General features: G+C 53.2%; 1 protein-coding gene across 1 annotated transcript in view; it reads right to left on the reverse strand.

Annotated features, from left to right (window-relative positions):
• Nucleotides 1-20,506, reverse strand: part of SMG6 (SMG6 nonsense mediated mRNA decay factor) — a 97,845-nt gene that overhangs the window by 20,230 nt on the left and 57,109 nt on the right. Inside the window, exon 13 of the mRNA XM_050909196.1 lies at nt 12,011-12,212. Coding sequence (XP_050765153.1) covers nt 12,011-12,212 — 202 coding nt within the window. The remainder of the gene's footprint in view (nt 1-12,010; nt 12,213-20,506) is intronic.

Below are 20,506 nucleotides of genomic sequence, written 5' to 3' on the forward strand. Positions count from 1 at the left end.
CTGGTACCTTCAAAGCTGCGAGCCCCTTGCTGTCCCCAGCCAGCATTTCCACCTCTTTGCCCACTTTTCTGTTTAGCAACTGCTCCGTCAACACACTTGCAACGATATAATCATCCAACGCATCTGTATAGATATTCACTCCCGTTCCCACCTAGCCAAATCCATCCACACAACTCCCTTCCAGCTCTCCAGCCTACAAGGATTTATCTTTATAACCCCAGCATTTCCCATGCGATTAAACCTCTTGTACGTTTAGCAGGTACTACATACTTCCAAAACATGAGGTGTCCCTCCACGCTGATACCTGGAGGCTCTCTCCTTTCCCATGTCACCGCAGTCACCAGCGAGCAACTCTGAAATTACAGGGAAGTTGGTGAGGATGCTCGTGTCTAAACGGCGGTTGCAGCTATGGGTGTGAAGACAGGCAACTGCTGAGCAAATTCAGCTCCCACGGCCCGGACTGATAAAAGCATTTCATCCATCAGGTTTCTGCAAAGCTCAGATCAGTGTTGAACAAGTCTTTGTTCATTAGGACAAATGCTGAAATAAAAAAAGTTGCTGGTACTAGAGGGGGCTAACTATAAGCTGGCAACGGGTACAAGTTCAAGAAGCATCTGGATGACTTAAGAGTGCAAGCATGATCTTCAAAAGTGACTTCAGCACCAGAAATGTGGCATGTCACTGCCAGCTGGTAGGTCACTGCATCACCTCCAAAAATGCCCATCAGCAGGCATGTCCCTGATGCACTCTGGAAGCGCTGCTCTGTGGCCACTTCTCTAGGGAAAACATCACACGTGGAGCAGATATCAGGTGAACTGAGACAGCATTAGAAGGACGTAGCAAACTCCATCTTCTGTCTATAGACATAAATCTCTTTCCTTCAATAATAAGGGATGCTATAATAAACATTACATCATTTATGCTTAAGATAAATAGGGAACCAAAACGTAAATCTGTTCCATCGTTCACAAACTGAGCAGACCAGGCAGGCCAAAACTTCTCAGACCTCAGAAAACACATTTGTCTTCATACTAAGACTTTGTGTTTGTATATGCATCTACCTATCCCAAGTACAGTGAAGTTTTGGGAAAGTTTAAAAAAACGAAGCAACAAAATGACTAGAAATAAATACTATTATTGTCCCTATTCATAATATATAAACTTATAGACAAATATTAGTTACATATGGTGGAGAAAATGCTTTATGTAAAATGCTGGTATGCAAAACATTTTGGCAAATTTTGTTAATTTAAATAAATTATGGGTTTTACCTTATGTTTAAGGAAATATATGCAAATATGTTACGGGGAAAAATTTTATTAAATTATCTGGGTTAAATATCCAGCATTTTTAGTGTCCCACCACAGATACAGTCAGACCAGCAGCAGTAATGTTGCTCATGCGAGGCCTATGTTTGGGAAGAATTTTAACGCTTCCCAGTGAACCTTCACTTAGTACCCCCTCATCTTCCTAAGGGACGCGGGTAGCCTGGGGCTGAGGCACTGGCCTGAAATCCTGGGTATCAGGGGTTTGTTCTCATCCTGAAGCTAAGGTTTCCTGTGGGACCTGGGTCAGTCCCTCAGCCTTGCGTACCTCTGTTGCCAATCTCTAACAAGGAAATTGCTTTTCCTTCTGTCATAACGTGTTGTGGAGATACGTTCATTAATGCCTGGGAAGTGCTTTGACTTCAATGACGGCGAGAAAAGAAAACAATAAATAAGACCACGGTGGTGTCTTCTCTTTCTGATTTGGGATGTGACAGCATGAGGACACCGAGGGTTACAGCTCCAGCCTGCCGTGGGAGCTGGGCTCTCCATCCTCACCCAGATTCAGCCCAGCGCTGGCAGACGGATTTGGAATCCACAATAACAACGCGAGGTCCGGCTGGGAGCAGAAACGTGGGGAGCAGACTCCAAGCTCAATGACAGAGGTCACCTTCCGTCTCCCGTAGAGACAGAGTAGATCCCCATCTGTTATTTGGGCTGACCACTCCCTGCATTCCACCCCGTCCACTTCTCTGGCAAGCTTCCCAGGACGTGGATCTTTCTTATTCAGGATAACAATGAGGAGTTATTAATTGGGTCTTTTTTCAGGTTTCCTGAGGTCCTTCCAATAGCTGCGTTGGTGGATACCAGAGCCATCGTCGTCTTCAGCAGGGATGTTTTAAGCATTTCACTTGGCCAAAGACAAAATAATGCCATGAGACAGGGTCACCCCTGAAGCTAAGCTACAGGCAGAGATGAAGAGCCAGGTCAAGGACTGAGTTTAGTACCGGAGTGCAGAGCCTGAGCAGTGGCAGCGTATCCAGCTGGCAAAGCACGAGGTAAAGAGGCAACCCCGAGTCCCGGGGACCCCCCGCACAATCAGAAGCACCACATTAACTCTTGAGCACCACAAAGATTGTCCGAGGCGAGGCCACGCTTCGTGCCCAGGGACTGGCTCGGCCAGCCAGAGCAGCCTTTCCATTTCCTCAAAGTTTCTCTGGGTAGCAATAAGAGATGGCTCATTGGGAGGGGATCCAGCATTAATGGTGTTTTAATGAGGCCTTTCAATATACTTACAGACTAATCAGCAAATTCCACAAGGCCTGGACGCTAATATGTCATTCTGAGTACACTAAAGTCACGGTGAATACCTCTTCTACAGCCAGAGCCGTGCACTATCTGGGCCTGATGTCCTGCCAAGACACGGCAGGTTTTGTGCCATCAGGGTGCCGGTGTGGCAGAATCGATGCCATTGCCTACTGAAAAACCCCAAGGGAAGCAAAAGATGCATGCAGCGTACGCCGAGGAGGTGCTGCACAGGAGACTTCATGGTTTGACTCTCCTTTCCTAGGTCACTCCACTGATGCTGACTCTGGGAACTCGTGGTCAGTGAGTTTCTTGAATAGGACATTTCCCGTTTCCCAAGAGTCTGTGCCGAACCTCTGGAGGCAGCTTTTAGGACAAAAGGACTGAACACAAATAAGTTTTCCATCTCATTACATAAACCTGGCCTGACGATGACAGAAGCGAGTATGTTTGACAACGAGCGTCATCTGATCCCCACAAAAAGATCCAACGCTGCCTGAAACCAGGCATGGGACAAGGCTGATTTATCCTGTCAGTCTCTGCCTCGAGCTGATGATCACATCGCACTTCCAGAAAACACTTTAAAAGAGCCTTTTGCTGACACCAGAGCCAAACTGTGCAGTGCTGGCTGAGGAACCGCACACGTGCTGGTACATGTGCACGGCTCACGCCCAGGCTGCCTGATTCACTTGGAGCCGACACAGTGGCTAAAGCGCCCTGTCCAAGACGAGCCTGGAAGAGAGGCAGAAGTGGATCCAAGGCTGGGGGAAGGCAGGGGAGGAAGGGACGGAAACGTCACGAGCCGCTTGAGCAAATTCCCCACGGCTTTCCCATGCACTGGGGTATTGCTCGCTCCCTCCACGTGCCAGGAAAGAGGCATCTCAGGGGTAGGGAAGGCTGTTTCCACCAACTGCTGGTTCTTCCCTCCGCACTTCCCTCCCAAGAGATGGGGCTGCCTGGAAGGCAGCACCTCGTACTTCCCTGCAAGCCGCGTCCAGACCACAAAGCCACTCTCACGCTCACTAACAGGCGCATTAAGAGAACATGTGTAACTGGATCTTAACACGTTGGCAGGTGGTTCCTCACCTCGCAGTGAGACTGCAGTTCTCACCCACCAGCTCTCAGTTTCAGGTCGGAGGCAAAGTAGCAGGACCCCAGCTCTGCAGAGGGGTGCTGGACTGGAGGTACTGTTAGATCCGCTCCTCCTCACCATCGTGCCTGCCCGGCCAGGGCTATGGGATCTGTTAATGCTTGGCTGTGGCAAAGTAGCTGCACAGCTTTGAACTCCTGCTGCCTTCAACGCTGTTTCTGCAGCTCGATGCCACGGCTGTGCGTCATCAGGCAGGCAGTTGTCCTCAGCCCGAGCACTCTGCATGGCTGGGACGAGAGGACGTGAAAAGCTAGTATGCCCCAGAGACTGCAGTGCACAGGATATGGACTGGATTAAAATCTGGTCAACAGAGGTCTTAAAATGTCAGCGTAAACAGGAGGGCAGTCCTGGCGGGGCCGCAGGGAAGCTTGCTTGGGCTTATGCTGCTTAACAATAGTGACCTGGACAAAGAAAACCTTTACTGATAAAGCCTGCAGATTAGACACCGTCTCTTACCCTCCCAATCTTTGAAGAGAGCAATTCACCAACAGATGAAAAACTCAAAATTGCTCAGTCAGCTACACACAAGCAAACAACATGCTGTTTAATACAGCTAAATGCAAAGTTATGCCTCTAGGAGCAAAGGCTGCGGGATGCTGGAAACGTCTGGTGGGTACGGAGGAGAGTAGAAGAGCACAGCAGTCACCTCTTCCTTACAAGCTGGTACAGCAGCTCACAGAGCAAAACATCGAGCCTGGACAGCCACAGCTTGGAAGCACCATGAGAATGGCTCAGGGATCCAAACCATGCCCAAGACACCATCATGTCTCTCACTCCATCTATTCGGCTTCTCGAAAGAGGATGGGGATAGGGTGACTTGGGACACATTTATATATCGAGGTCAGAGCAGCAACAGAGGGCTTCCCAACCTACAGCAAAATTCAATTAGTGGAAATTGAAACAAAACAAATTCAGCCCAGAAATAACGCACGTTTTTAACAGTGATTGAAATGGGCTCCTGCGACAATTTGCTGAAGATCCTGATGGGTTCTCAGCCTTTAGAAATCAAGGCTCGGTGCTTTCTACAAGACCTGCTCTTGTTCCCTTGGAAATTTCCCGAGGCAGAAGAGACCAGAGGAGGTAGCCACAGCTCCCCTGGCTTGCCAGCATCCGGGGCTCTCCCAAGCCGGATTCCCCACTTCCAGAACTGACGCACACCACCGTGGGCTCCTCTTTGAAGAGGAGGTTTCTAACCTGTACATTCTTCCCAGAAGCTCCCTGATGTTCAAAGCACCTTGCTGACAGACAGGCAGGTGTGCCTGTGACAGTGGCCACCTCCCCAAACCCGGCGCGGGGTGGGGGGAAGCGGCCCCCCCAAACAGAGCCCTAGGCAAGGCACGGGGGAGTACTCTGAGCCCAGCTGTGACACTTCCTTTCACCTATACCTGTACAGCTGTTTCCTACAGGGCTGCAGCCTCAAGTGAGATGTGTGAGGCTTCTGTAGGTGCTTGGGAACAAGATGGAACAGAAACGCTTCACACCTGGCCCCAAAATTACAGCACGCTGGAAGGTGGCCAACATAAACTGGCAGAGTACCAGTTGCAATGGACATCAATTAAGAAGCCTGTCATCCTCAGACTGCAGGGTTTTCTTTTTGCGCTCTGCATCGCTCCTTAAGCCTTCAGCAGCACCAGCGCTGGAGTTTTCCAGATGGGATCATTTCCCTCAGATTCCACTCGCTAGATTTACTGCAGGTTTTTTTTTTTTTTTTAAACCACCCCCCCCCGCCTTTAAGAGCCTGAACTATTATTCCACATTGTGGATTTCTCCAGGGCTGTATTCAGTGTCCTCGTGCAGCGCTAGTGCTTGTTTGCCATGAGTTCCCTTTATCTTCGGCTGCAGAAACGCAGCTTTAAGAACATGCTCAAAACTCTCTTAGCTTAAAGAGTGATTAAAAACCGAGACCAAATGATAAATGAACAGAATACCTCTCTGGAAGATGCCCTGCACAGCCCTGGGAGATGCAGCAGCAGTCACTAGGACAGCACTCACGCCCATTTCTATGAAGGTACGTTTAAAACAGCACAACAGACACCAGCGTACCCTCCTCTGCCACCCAGAGCCGGGGACACAGACTCTGCTTGACACTTCCCACTGTGCTAGTGACACCTGGCAAAGGCAGAGAGAGGCTCCTGTGGTGTTCACACAGTCCCTGGCACTTGCGGTTCAAGGAAATGCCAAGGATGGACGAGGAGTTCAAAGCAGGTGATATTCTGTGCGCTACCTTCATGGTGGCATAAAATCCAGCCTCTCCTCCATCACCCAATGACATCATCTTCCAACATGGCCCATAATTTAGCCTAATTGCTTTTTACAATCCAAAGGCACCACATGAAAGGGAAGGTCGAAGCTGGGATGGAGTTCAGATACTGGTCAGAAAATGTAAACATTTCTAACTCTGCCGCCTCGGGGCTGCCAGCTCCTGCCAAGTCCCTGCTCCAAGCAGGGCTGCCTGCGGCAGGGATCTTTCACTGCTTGTTTGGAAACCGAGGCAGGCAGGAATGGAAGGAGTTTTTCAAGGATGACTCCTCCTTGGACTCTCCTACTTGGGGCTCCGATCTCTGCTCACAGTTTCCCTTTTCCTCTCTGGACCAAACTCCAAGCTGGAAGCTCTCGCTCTCCTGGGCTGAGTGCATTTGCCTGCCAGCTGGAGGGAGATGCTCCAAGGCTATGGAATGGGAATGTGGAAAGGATGCTGAGAAAACAGTTACATTTGCTCACTGGGGTTTTCTCTCTGCTTACAAAGAGTTTGTGCTCTCAGAGTCCTGGTCTTGCTACCCTTCCTCTGATGCCTTGCAAGAAGTCCTCCCAAAATCACTGTAGTGTGGCCACTCCAACACAGATTTCATCCCTGGCGTCCCAGGCGTCATTAGGTCTCGGAAAGGACAAAACGTCTGGTGTTTAGAGGCACGACAGAGCCCGGTCACTCCGACAGCTATTCCTCCTGGGCTTTTAAACTTGGGGCTCCCTTTCCAAGAAGTATCAGACATGACTACACATTGCCAAGAGATACCTGCAAGTCTTAAGAAGACTGAAATACTGTAAATAAGTGAAGTGAGCACAGCTTGCTAGCTCTGCAAATCTAGAGCATGTTGGGGCAACTACAGAGAGGGTCAAATTTGGACTGTCCACTTGGGCTGGACAGTACAGAGGAAAGAGATTTGTGTTTTCTAAGGAGAAGAAAGCTTGGATTTTAGGCTATCTGCACTGACAGGCGAGTAGTGCAAATAGCAGGAAGCAAGTACTTGTAAAACAAGAACGGCACCAAGTGTGGGAAGCTAACTGGCCTCCCTGGAGCTGGACAAGCCATGCAGTACCCAGTTTGTAGGTCTGGGGCAGTAAAATATTGCTAGTTATTTTTCAAAGCCTTGCATTTTAGGGCTTTCATTTGCCTGGTGAGGTGAGACAGGGTTGAGACTAGCTGAGTGGTGAGTATGTGAGACAGTCCACTCCACACATGAGCATGCACATGAGGGAAAAAAAAAGTGCCTTTCTGTTTGAGAGGAGGGAACCACAGTGACTAGCCCTATAAGCATATGTATTAATCATGCACCGTCTGGTTTTAATCCACACACTGCTGATCCTGCGTCTCACTGTATTGTTATCAGGGGAAGGAGTATTTCTCCTCAATCTTATTCACCAGCCAAAAGCCAGAAAATGCAAAAAACACATTTGTGAAGTGCCTTCCCAAGGACCCTGGGCCCCGGACCTGGTGAGCTGGGGCTGCTGCCTTTTTATTGGCGTTTAAAAACCTTTTATTAACGTGTGTCAGGGCTGGGGGAGGAGAGAGAGGCTCAGGTTTCAGGACCCCCCATGCAGAGAGGTTTATTGTGGGAAGGGACATTAACACTTTCTCCTCCACATCTCCCTGGCTGGGGCATGTGGCAGAGTGCGTGCTGCAGGCACAGGCGTGGGTGATGCAGAGCTTGCAGGGATGTAGGCAACCAGTGATGCCATGTGCCTGCATAGAGAAGAAGGACCTCCCTTGCTCTGCTCCGTGCCAGGCGACCTGCAGCCCCCTTCCAGCCTTGCCACCAGCTCCACAGGGCCACTGCAGAGCGGGATGCTCCGGAGACAACAGGATTCAGTGAGAGGTGAGGAAACCAGGATGTGTCCCAGGTTCCCAGGGCTGCACAAGAACAGACCCACGCACAGTTCAGACGCACCATCACTAGGACTTGCTTTAACCTCAACACGACCCAAGTGTTTTCCATTACAAGTCCCCCAAAGCAGCACCACGCACCACCTGATGAATCCACAGTTCTTACCTTCCTGCTGTTCCCTGCTCTTGCCTCGGGTACAACGCTGGGTGAGTGAGGTCCTGGCAGCGTCTCCTTCGGCTGCAAACGCTGCAGACACAGTCTGACAGCTCAGGCACCAGGCTGCATAGTTTGCTGTTGACTGGTACGTTCGATGGTGTTCCATCACACAAGCTGCAATGGATATCTGCCCAACATACACCCAGGAAAACATCACCAAGTTATGCTCACCCTGGAGCCAGCTTTTGTTGGTTACAGCTTCAATGACAGTGCAAGAGACGATGGGAAGCTCTCAGTGTCACACTGGCTCCAGCAGGAATCCAAACGCACAGCTTCATGGCAACGAACGGAGTCAGAACATTTTCACTCAAAATAAGAGCCAGGCCAAATGCTCAAAAACTTGCTGAGAAACTCTGGCTGAATACTGCACTCCATCTGCTAAATGGGACGCGGAGAACAAAATGTGGAAGCACAGTGTTTGTTCTATATAGCTTACAAAACAACCATCCTCTTGGTGGAGCCAATAACCTAACACCATTTTAAGCCCAATACTCTCCAGCCTTGCCTTTCAACAGATTCCTTTCCTCTGAAATTTTACAAATTCGTTAAAAAACTATGGTGCAAAAGCACGGGGTAAGGATTTGGAGCATCAGCAAGCAAGGTGAGATATTATCCTTGCGGTAAAAAGCCAACCGCCTCTTCCTAGCCATGCAAGTGATAGGAAAGGTACCACAGCGAGCTTCCCAGAGCCACTTTGGCATACCAGAACTCTCCTCCCAGTCCACAAGGCGTTCAAAGGGTGCCCTATAAAGAGCAGTACATTTCCTTCACCTCTCCAGCAAAGAACTGCCAGGAACTTGGGCTGATAACTGGGCCAAGACTGAGAACACAGGAGAAAGAAATTGGGTGCAGAAAAATAACTCCTGCTAAAAAGCAATGAAAAATCAGTACGGGAAAGACAGTTCTCGCTGCACAGAAAAAACGTTTCTCACCTGCTCGCAGCTCAGTCAATTGGCGACCAACAAGGTGCACGCAAATGGGAAAGTTCCTGCAACGCGGCTGGATGTGGTACGTGCCAGACAGAGCTGCTCAGCTGCAGTGCCTGCTGCCATCGCCTGATTGAGGCTCAGGGATACAGATCCCCTCGTGCCACCACGCTGAGCATGGACACGGCACCCTTCCACTGCAAACAGCCCAGAGATGCGTCTGCTGAGGAGTCAAACTCATCTGGGCTCTGCACGCTAAAAGGAGGGCAGGGAGCAGATGGTGGACTGGGTACCGCACACAAGGATCCCCTGGTTAAGTTGGACTGGGGGCTTCTTTGCCGGGAAGCGTCTTTTTGTATCTTGCTCACAGTCATTCGTGAAAGGCATATGGGTTCATGCCTCTCAGTCATACCTTCCTGGCTTGGTCTGCGCTGCCTTCTACAACACGCCACTTCTGGAGAGTCAAATAATTCACTTCATTAATACTGCAGAAGGAGAAGATCTGTGGAACAAGGTAGTCATTTGACTGTAATGACGCAGCTGCCACTCCAGTCCCTTTCTACAGCATTACCGAATCACAGAAAATGGGGTAGGAGCGTCCAAAGAGGTCAGTTTGCCTCCTTTTCCAAGGAGGCAAACAACTCCCAAGTTGTACCTGAGAGAGCCACCTAGCCTGCTTTTAAAAATCTCCAAGGCTGAAGAGATTCTGCAGAATTGCTAAGGAGGCTGCTTTCAAGTGCTTAACTACCTAAAGGTATGAAGCCTTTCCTAAATTCTAGTCTTAATCTATTTTGCTGCAATTTATGCCTGTTCCTTCCTGTGCTTTTCAGCATGGAGCTGGAGGACAGCTTGTTCTACTCCTCTCCGCAACAGCTTACTGCATTTTCCCCGAATTTCCTCTACATTAAAAAGCCCCAGCTCTTTCAGTCCCTTCTTGGAAGTCAGGCTTTTGAGATCTCTGCTCTGTCTCACTAGCCTCCCCTTAACCCTTTTGTGTGTCCTCTGCAAAGTGAATATGCACATCTGCTGTTTCACCAGTCTGACCATTAATGAAAACACTGGTCAGTACCAGATCGAGAAGAGACCTCGCAAAACCCGTTGCTTTGGCTCAGCGTGTCCTGGGTAGCGCTGGTACCACTGGGTTCCTCCGTCTACCTCCGTGCGATGTGTTTGGTGCGTAAGGCAGAGACCAGAAGACGGCACAACACAACTGGTATACAACAGGGGCTCGGACCTGCGCAAACACGAGCGAACACCCCAGCCTGCTGGGTGGGATCACAGTTCCAAAGTCAGCTACTTTCAAACCAAACAAGACCCACAGAGGCAGCAAAAAAAAAAAAAAAAAAAGAAAGAAAGGGGGGACAGACACAGCCAGGCCTGGCTCCTTCTCTCTGGGATCTGTGTTGCCTTTTCAGCAGAGCTGAGCTGGTACCACCATGCCTGATAATCCCGGATGCTTGGGTGGCTGCTGCTGAGCTGCGAAGGGCACCAGCTCCTGCCAGTGGTGTTGTACAGTTTCTTTATAAAGCACCAGAACCAAAGGGAGCCAGGACAGTGAGAAAACTCAGCTCGGAAGCTCAGGTGTAGCTATAGGACAAATATACGTCTCTTCTTTTACACACGAGTGCAAGTGCCTGGCAGGGCAGGTAGATGGCACTCCGAATAAACCAGTGTGTGGTTAGAAAAGGCAGAGTTCAGGGAATACCGACCCCCTCCCACAAGTTATGGGGCACCAGACAGAGCTGCTCAGCCACCTCACCTGCCTGCTGGGGGCTCTGGTTTGTGGCTGCTGGGAAAGAGTCCCTGCGTAGAGAGTGGGGCACTGGGACTGTCCCCAGCAGAACCCCAGTGAGGCCACAACACACACTGGGCAAACAGGCTACCTTAGGGCAGCAACGGCAACCGCATGCTTGTTATTTTAACCCCTTCAAATAGAGCCTTGAAAATCCATTTTTCCACAGTGACTTCCTGGACTAAGGTGCTTCCCCAAACTGGGAGAGCTCTCAGTTTTACTGGGACCCTGTGCTCCTCTGCCGCGGGCAGTGCTGTGAGCACGGGCCGGGCAGACAGAGAAGTGAAACAGAACTTCGCACCTCTTGGATCCCTCCGTGACACAGGTCCTAAATTTCTCACCATCATTTCATGAAAACGTGAAGAAGAAGTGGCACATGGGAAGGCACGTTGCCACCATCACATGCAGGCTCTCCACAGAAACCAGCCTCTGCATCTCCACTTCTCCTCTCGTAGCACCAACCGCTGGGGGAGGCAATGCCGCAGCTTCCCAGATGAGCCGCGTTTCTGGTGCTGTGATTCTGCCTCCAAGCAGGAAACTGTTGAAAGCCACTCTTATCCTGCCGTGCCTCCAAGGGCGTGCAAAACAAATGCCATTGTGCCTCCTCCATCCCCCATCAGGTTCAGACACATTATCCAAGTGCAGCCCCCAGGTCCCTTCTGGCCAGGTGGTGGCAGAGAGCAGACCCAAAACCCCACATCAACAAGGGAACTGATTTCATTATTCTAAAAACAAACAGCCAAAGGAAAGTTCAGGCTAGAATGGGCTCCTAGAGCAAAGAAAGGAAAATAGAGAGCAGGCAGTGGGGAATGCTTCATATTCCTAAAAGCCTTTTGTACGTTAACACATGGTGTCTGCTTCTCTCTAGTCACCTATTTATCACTCTCCTCTTTAGAGAAGGAAAAAAGTCCTGGCTGCCTTCCTAAGGCAGAGTTTTGTGGCCGGGGGGAGGGGGAGGGTGCTTTAAGCATGATGCAAACCATTTGGAGTGCACTGAGAGCACTGCCAACACAAGCTGCACTATTTAAACAAGTGAGGAAATGATCGTATATACAACATGCCAGCGAGCACACACACACCAGAGGAAGTCGAGAGGGGTTTTCATGACACAGAGCTGGATGTCAGCGGCTGAAAGGTCGATATTTTCCCTTAACACCCTTCTCAATGACTTAATCGTGTTCCGTTTGCACAGAAAACTTCCCAAGAATAAAAGTCTGGAGGAATCGAGGGGGGATGTTTGGCCTACTGCTGACCTTGTCCGAGGTCCTCTCCACGTAGCAGGGCTCCTGGGGGGCGACCAGCAGGGGAACGAAGCCCGAGAGCAGCCGATCCTCTTCCAGGCTAAGCAGGGCAAGGTCGTCATCTGGGTCCTTGTACAAGGGCACCTCCGACTGATTCACTGTGGTCAGTATGTTACAGAAGTCAGCCAGCGTCGCCCACACATCTACTGAGACCCTGGGAGAACGAGGAGAGACGTGAGCAATTCGGGGCTGGAATGCGTTGGGAGTTGCCTGCAATGCTGCAGCGAATACCAGAGAGGTGAGGCGAGGCGAGGCACGCCACGCCACCGCCGCTGCTAACCTACCCCACCGGGAGAGCTCCAGGCACAGCTGCGCTGGCACCGAACCCAGGAGGGCTTGGAACCCTCGCCCGCGAGCGCTGACACCGACCACCCCGTCCCCCTGGACGGGGACGGCTCCCAGGATCTCGCCCTTCCCGCTGCTCTGCCCACCTCTGCCCGCTCCCGAGCTGGCCCATGCTCGGGAAGCAGCTTCCCCGTGCAGTGCCAGCAGGAACTCAGCTCATTCCACATGGGAGAAACGATGCTTGTTACTCAATTTTAAAGCCTGCTGGGAAGACAGACCGAACATCCGCGCTGTTGTCGGGGCAAAAAGAGGCACTTGGGGGGCTCCAGCCCGGCCCGCGGGGGCTCCAGCCCAGCCCAGGACACCCTCTCCTTCGCACAGCTGCTACCTGCTGCGACCACGTGCTGCAGCCATGCTCTAAAGCACAGAGATTTTTTTAGTTAAACCTCAGCCACGGGGGGTTAAGCCGTGTTTTGCTTCTGGCCATGGTTTCAACACTCGTGAGCGACCTGCAAAGCTGCCTCTGCGGTGTGTCACCTTCCCGGAGCGGCAGTGATGTGCGGGGAGCCGGGTGCGAACACAAGGCCACCGGCAGCCCTGGACCGCTCTCCGCGCATCCCCATCACACATCCCCATCGCTGAGCACACCCTGGGGAGGGCACAGCACCCCAGAGAGGGCCAGCGCAGGGGAAGCAGGCAACAAGCACGGGGGCACTGCAGCCAACCAGGCTGCCTCGTACTGCATTTCTTCCTCCTGTTTCTAAAAGCACTCAGATAGGGGTATTTTAGTGCGTAAACTGGGACAAAAGCAGGGAATAAGGAAACCGGGGCTGATCTGCTTCTGGTGGCAGTAAGGAGGGCTGCTCCTCCACCCTACACCTCTGGGGCACCGAAAAGCACAGGGAAGCCAGCATCACCGGGGGTACAGCAGTGACCGGTGCGGCCCGAGGCAGCCCAGGGCTGGAGGGAGGCCCCCTGCTCTTTGAACTGCTCCAGGTGGACAGAGTCTGCGCTTGGTTATTTACGGGAATCAATGTACCAGGAAAGCACACTGAAATGAAACATCTTGTTTTCAAGAGCGTCCTGGGAGCCAGGCAGAATGAGGAGCCATTAATCAAAGCCCAGCACGTAATCAGCACACATGTAACGCAGAGTCGCCCACGTCCCTAAGCCAGCCCCAGCCCGAACGCTGCAGAGGAGAAGAGGTCCTTCAAAGCCCTCTGGGCACAGACACCAGGAGCTGGGTTCATTCACAAAGCTCCATCGCTTGGCTCAGCCAGGTCTGGCTGTCAGAAATGTTTAAATATGGAAAAAAATAAACAGTTGCAACACGTTTTTCGGAGGGATCTGTCCGAGGCCCTTTGTGATGTAATGGGAAACGCTGCGTTTGTGCTACCAGCTGGAAAATAAACAGAGCTGCGAGGGTTAAAAGGAACTGAACTTTCCACGACCCCTATCTGCAAAAGAAGAAAATAATAAGAGGAATGATCCACTGCCCCACAGCCCTGATAGTTTATCCTCCGGCCCAGGCTGCAGAGACAAGCACCGGATGTGATAGGGCTGCTCTGGGCCACCTCCAAGGCAAGCTCTGCCCATGGGAGATGCACAGGGCTTGGGAGGCTCAGCCCTCCCCCAGTGCCCTGCTGGCAACTGGGCTCGGCTGCCTGAGTCCGGTCACATAGCACTGGTGGGGCCCCCGGCAGCGCGGGCTGCGACGAGGGCTCGGCTTGGATGTAGGAGGTGCAGAGGCTGCAGGCATCAGCGGGGGAGAGGAACGGGGAGAACGCCTGCAACTGCCGGGGAACGAGCACACTGGGGTGTTGGGGGCAGGCACCGATGCAGAGGACGTTCCCAGCGGGCTGAGACAGCCAGGTGCATGGGGCCAGGGTGGAGGAGAAGGGAAAGAAACACATTGCAGAGACCTCGCCTGTATTCCCCAAGAAAAAGAGCGGCAGGCAGGGGATGGAGATGACCAGTGAGGGTGGGAGGGAGGCAGAGGGCAGCGGTAGCATGCTGGGCAGGACTGGGATCCACAGCAGGGCAGGGGTGGTGGTAGGGTGAAGGAGCAGCACAGATGAAGTACAGGGAGCTGTCTCCCTCCACGGGGCTTGGCACCCAAAGTCAGAAAAATGCCACGTGAACGGTCACCGAGCTGACACTGCTAACACCCTTGCAGCCACCCAGCCCAGCAGTCCCCTCTCCTCTCCCCCCGTGGCTGCCTGCCCCCAGCCCCTCTGGCAGTGCTGCCAGGCAGGGCAGCCCCTCACCACTCCCTGAGCGCGAGAGCCGTCCCTGTCACTTTATCCCCTTCATCCCCAGCTCCCTACAGCTTTGCAGTGCCTTGCCACATCTGTCATTTGCACTGGATGTGTTAGGTTTCCACCCTGGGCTTCCTTCGGTCAAACCACAGACTGTGCTGGCTCCCCGGGTAGCAAGATCTCGCTGCAATGCAACCCCAAGCAGCTCTGCGGCAGTGGCCGGCAGCCAGGCAGCACCCTCTCACATGCAGCACCCTGCAGAACCTTCAAAAAGCCAACAAAGAAGAAGGTGTTGGCGTTTCTGCTCTGGTTTTCTCCTGCAACACAGAGGTAGCACTGCAGAAAGCGGGTCTGACAATTTTCTGCCTTCCCCTCAAGTGCAGCTCCTCCTCTGTAGTGCATCTCCCAGCACTGGCACCACCAAGATCATTTACCGGCTGCTACCCACCGGCAAAGCCAGCAAGGGCTAACAGCTCGTGCCAACACCGTACGGCCCCATGGATCTCCTGCTGGGACATGCACTCGCCCTAGGAGGTCGCACAACACTCGGGAGCCCTGTCATGTGCCTTCTCCCCACTGCCCCTTCCCAGGACGCCGCCGCTGCTGCAGCCACCTCCAGGCGTTTCTGGCTTATGTCACCCAACAGCACTGCAGTGCCAGAGCCTCTCTGCAAAGCCAAGGCAGGCCCAGGTGCCTGGAAGCACTGCGTATGCACAGTGCCACAGCTTCGGTGTCCCTCTGTGGAGGGAGGCTCTGAATTACTGACACCAAGCCCAGGCATGCAGCTCCCAGGTACATGGACAAGGCTCCCAGAGCTTTTAACCAAGGAAGCGAGAAGGGGGTTAGCGCGAGGTCTTTCCTCAGAACGGGGGTTCATTCACTTCCCCACAGACACATTTACATTTGCTTATTCCACTAGGACAGGAAAAAAAAATAAGAGTTAATTTCTTTTTTATTGCCTCAGGATTCCAGGTTTAATGTAGCTGTCAGTGTGAGCGCAGCCCAGCTGCACGCCGACAGGACGCAGCCCGGCCAGGCGACGGTGAGAGCACCGCACAAGTGCGCAGCCGAGCGCGCGGGCTGGAGCACGGCCCCGGGGCAGAGCGCGGCCCCAGCGAGGCCGGGTCTGCGTGGGGACAGCTCCTGGCAAAGATGGATGCCCACGATCGGCATGCATCACCGTGAGGCAAAAGGCACGCACCAAAGTGTGGGGAGAGCAGAGGGTGCCGAGGCGAGCCTGATGCTCGCCGAATCCCCGCCGGCCACGGCGCTGCACAGCACTCCGGTGTAAGCCACCATCTTCACCGGGGGCGCGGGCTGCCTGGTGATTAATATCAAGCACAATGACCCCATGTTACAAGCCTGCGGGGGCCTGTGGAGGTGGCCATTTCCTGTGTAATACCAGCTTGTTTAAACACTAACATTCAAACTCCACAGCTGCAGAACAAACCCGGAAAGCACGGCGCAGAAGAAGCCCTGCATTGTGTTCCCCAGCCGCCAAGAGCCGCGCTGCCGTGCAGATGGCAAACGCCTCGGGCTCGCGCGCTCCCGGGGCCAGGCGACGTGCACCCACCGGCTCCCGGTGCGAGGCAGCACCGGTGCCCACCCCAGCTCCTGCACCCCCATACAAAGCGCTCTGCATCCCCCTCCTGGGTTTCTTCTCTCCCCACCCAGAGGAAGCTGAACTAAAAGCAGCTCCTCTGCAAGGAACAAAAGGGGTTGGCGATGGGAGCTCTTCCCAAAAGGCATTCACCAACCTCACCCTGGACTCAGGCACAGCTGCCCAGAGCGGAGACGAGGTGGTCGCAGCCCCTCTGCCCTGTGGCACCAATGATTGCCCCCAGTCTACCCTGCATGCAGTCCCTTTGGCCAGCTGGGCATCCATAAACCCATTCCTCTCCCGGGAACCCGCCTTCGGAGTTAGAGGGACACTCTCCTCCCCAGGAGAGGTGCAGTCTCCTCCCAGCCAGCCTCTGCTTCACCACAGCCCCCTTCTCCACGGAGACTTTTGGCTTCTGCTTCTCTCGACTTTACCTTCATTCTCAGCCAGGTTTACACTACCGAGACACCTCTGAATCCTCACTTTGATGTCTCGATAGGGAAACTCCGGTGGCCAGCGTTACTAACTTAAGGCTGAGATCTGCAAAAGGGATTTTCCATTTAGTCTCCAGCAAACTCCAGCAAGGTCTTGGCACCCCTGTCCAAGACTCTGTCCATCTCTCCCAGTGGGAGCTGCCATCTCAGTGACACTTCTCCACAACAGCGATGTGATGAGAGCGATCTGGCAGATCTCTCTGGGAAGGTAAGCTCTAGAATGTGCTCAGAGCTTTTGGATTTAATTTAATACTTGGTTTAAATTAACCATTTTTAAATGCTTGCAGACAGTCTCCACAAACCGAGAGGCCCTTCGCTCTAGCGTGGAAGGAGCGCAGATTCGCCAGGGTCAGCCCTGCGGCAGTTTGTCTGTCTAGCCAGCGGCTTCCCCATCGATTCTTGCGCTTCATTTAGCAACGGATTCATTGCGGCAACAAAGTAGAGCAAGGAGAAGCTTTGCTCTCCCCTGCTCAGCCCTCTTCCCAGCCATATGTCCCAAAAGGAGATGGATTCACTTGAACAACAGCAGCCTCCTTGGAGATGTGCCTTTCACCCCATCTGCTGCTCATATCTCTGCCTTAGAAGATCCACCCTGCTCCCCTCTCCCCAGGACTCCCTGCTCTTACACCCTAATCTCTGCAAATTACTCCTGGGGACAGTTGGTCTGAAAGATGCTTCTCCCACCCAGTTGCATGGCAGTGCAACTGCTTTAAACGACTGTCTGCTCAGACCTCAATGCAATGTTTGCCATGAAACATGCAGATATAAATTAATTTTAAGATACAGAAGTGACTGTTGCTCGCTACTAGAAGACCTGGGAACAGCTGGTCCAGACACACAATCCCCAAGCCACAGGACACTGTTGCTCTGAAGCAGAGATGTCCACAGTCAAGTTTAGCTCCTATTCTGGAAACACCTGAGAAAAGAACCACGGAAAGCTTGCTGAGCCCTTCTCCCAAATAGGTAGAGGGGAAGGACACCCTCCACCTCAAATACACACAGCAGCCCCAAGAGAAGGATCTAGGCAGCCTGTCACCTCTCTATGGCCTTCTGGCCTGAAAACATGTCCCATCGCATCCCCTGAGCCATGGGGACCGTGGAAGTGTGCCTAAGAGCTGGATGAGCACACTAGACCAAGGAGGGTGGTTTTGGGGAAAGGTGTAGCTTCTCATTCAGGTGGAATTTGGGACCACTGAACCCCCAGCTAGGGAGAGGATGCCTGCCAGGAGCTGGGTCCATTCCCAAGCCCCCACCAAGAAAAGGACCCGAAAGACGCAGCCTCCCGAGCCTCCCATCCCGCTCCGCAGAGCCCACTCCTGCGTGGCTTGCAGCCGCATGCCGGGTTTCGGCAGCGCTCACTCCTCACACCTTTCCCTCCGCCTCTGTCCAAGGGGGAAAGCAGTGAGCTGAGGAATTTGGTGTGGGCTTTCTTTTTTTTTTTTTTTTTTTTTATTGTAAGGACTCAAATCCAGCAGTGTGATAAATGCATCCGAGCTACAATTAGGAAGATATATAGCATCAGAACGCGAAGGTCTGGGCAGCGTGGTGAAACGCGGGCTCTCCAGAGCCCCAGCTATGTTTCCCATTATGTAACCCTGGTCATGGGCAGACAGCCAGACTCCAAATGAAAAAGAGACTCTGGCTTGGCACCGTTTCTATTTTCCTATCCTCATTCGGGGTCAGCGCAGTGTCATACAGCTGCAGAGAAAGCTCCGGGGATTAAACCTGGGAAAGACTCCAAGACCAGGACCTGGGTTCAAGTACCAGCTGAAAGCAATAAACCAACTGCCACAGCTGGGCTGAGTTTAGACGTTCTCAAAGTCCCCCAGCTCTCTCTCTTACTAAGAACGGGCGAACGTGAACATGGCGAACGCAGCATGAGCGGAGGCCTTGGGACGTATAGCCCCGGCAGCCCGGGCCCGAGGCTCTGGCAGAGTCTTGACAAGCTGCCCCGCTGGCCCCGAGCCCAGGCCGTCATTCTGGCAGCAGCGCTGGCCCCGGATGAGCTGCACTTTGATGCAAGCTCTGGGCCAGGCCTTTGCTCCTAGTGGGCTGCCAGGTGGGTATGGGGCCTGGTTTTTCCAGAAGCTTTAGCACATTCATGGCCTCCTTGCAGAGTGCTTCTGTGCTTCAGGGCTTTTTTACTGTCCCTTTTCTGTGCCCACGCCATCACGAGGGGCAATGAAAGTGATGGCTGCAGAGTGCTGGGAGGTGGTTTCAGTGTGTCTAACCAGCCTCTCCACTGGCACTGGTGGGGACCTCACAGCACGTCCCACCGCTGTGAGGCACAGAGCACGCGTGAAACGGCACAGGCCCCTTAGTTCTGCAACTTGGCATCTGCACTTGCTCCTCGCGTGCCCTCCCCGCTCCTCAGCTCACCCTGCCCATAAATCTTGGCTTACTCTAACACGCCTGCTGCTCTGACCCATGTTTTACTTCTAAACTTCTTTGAAGCTGCTCCTATCTAAACCCCCGGACTTGGTGACTCTACCTGGTTACTGAACAGCCCCAGGCCAGACAGCAGGCTTGTGTCAATAGAGAGCTGAAACAGTAACCCAGTGCTCCCCTTTTCATTTCCCAGCTCTAGGGAAAACGTTGCAAGTCCCAGAGTGTCATGCCCAAGCGCGGAGCTGGTTCCCTGCTACTCATCACTACCCACACCTCCAGGGAAGCTCAGCTGCTGCCATCCCAGAGTCCTGGACCACCAACACCCAGCCACGCAATGCTGGGTCAACACAAGAGGTCTGGGCTGAAAGAGCAGCCCGTCTCCTCGTTGTGGATAAGACAGATGCTCCTGGTGAGCCAAAGAGCACCAGGGTGGAGGAGCTGGGAGCCAACATGAGGAAGGCTGCCCATGCCCCAGAGTAAGGGCACAGACGGGGCAAGAGGGGCTGCTCAGCCACCCTCGGCGCAGAGGGCAAGGTGGGGAAGCGGTTGGGCCTCTGCTACAAGATGAAGACCCTCGTTCCTCCGCCGAGCAGACTAGAGCCGTGCGGACTAGAGCCCCCCAACCCAATACCCACTGCTCCCCAAAGAGCCCCGCGCCACGGGGTGGGCTGCCACCACTGCCTTCTCCTGCCTCGACGGCCAAGCGGGAGCCCCGCACCTGCTCCGGCAGCCCGGGGGGGACGCAGCCCCGCGCCCCACGGGAGGAGGAGGCAGCTCGTCCCGGGGATAGGCGCCGAGCGCTGGCTGCGCGAACCCAATCAGAAATTCCATCTCGAGGCTGCCCGTCGCCAAGGGCTCAGCGGCTCCCTGCGCAGGCAGCGCGAGGGGAAGGGGGGATTGGTGCACGCGGGCTCACGTGACAGATCCCAGTTTGAGTTCCTGCCCAAAGATGGGCAGCAGTTCACATGAGCAGGCAGCGGTCCCACACCGAGCAGCCGACAAACAGAAAACAGACTCCATCTCCACAAAATGAGGCCCAGAACTTCCTGTGTGAGATTTCCATTTCCTCAGCCAAATGAAAAAGAACTGGAGTAAGAGGCAATAAACTAGGAGAGCAGGACTGGACCTGACGCACGGAGCAGGGACACATTAATGGTTAAGCCACTTTGCTGGATTACTCTTAATGCGCCTTCCCATCACCCTGGGTTCTGGCTCCTTTGGATTAACAATAAGACGTGATTTCAGGCTCTGGATCCGGAGTACCGGAGGCAGATGGAAAATCCTGCGGGAAAGCAGCTACGGAGCATGCTCAGACACTGTTTCGCATACTCCATACTTGGCCCCTTCACTCGATTTTCTGTCCAAAAATATGCAAATTGCCTAGTCCGCATTATGGACTAATGGGCTGGAATCGGCCAGTTTA

The sequence above is a fragment of the Gymnogyps californianus genome, chromosome 20 (assembly GCF_018139145.2).
Source record: "Gymnogyps californianus isolate 813 chromosome 20, ASM1813914v2, whole genome shotgun sequence".
In the NCBI taxonomy this organism is placed as follows: domain Eukaryota; kingdom Metazoa; phylum Chordata; class Aves; order Accipitriformes; family Cathartidae; genus Gymnogyps; species Gymnogyps californianus.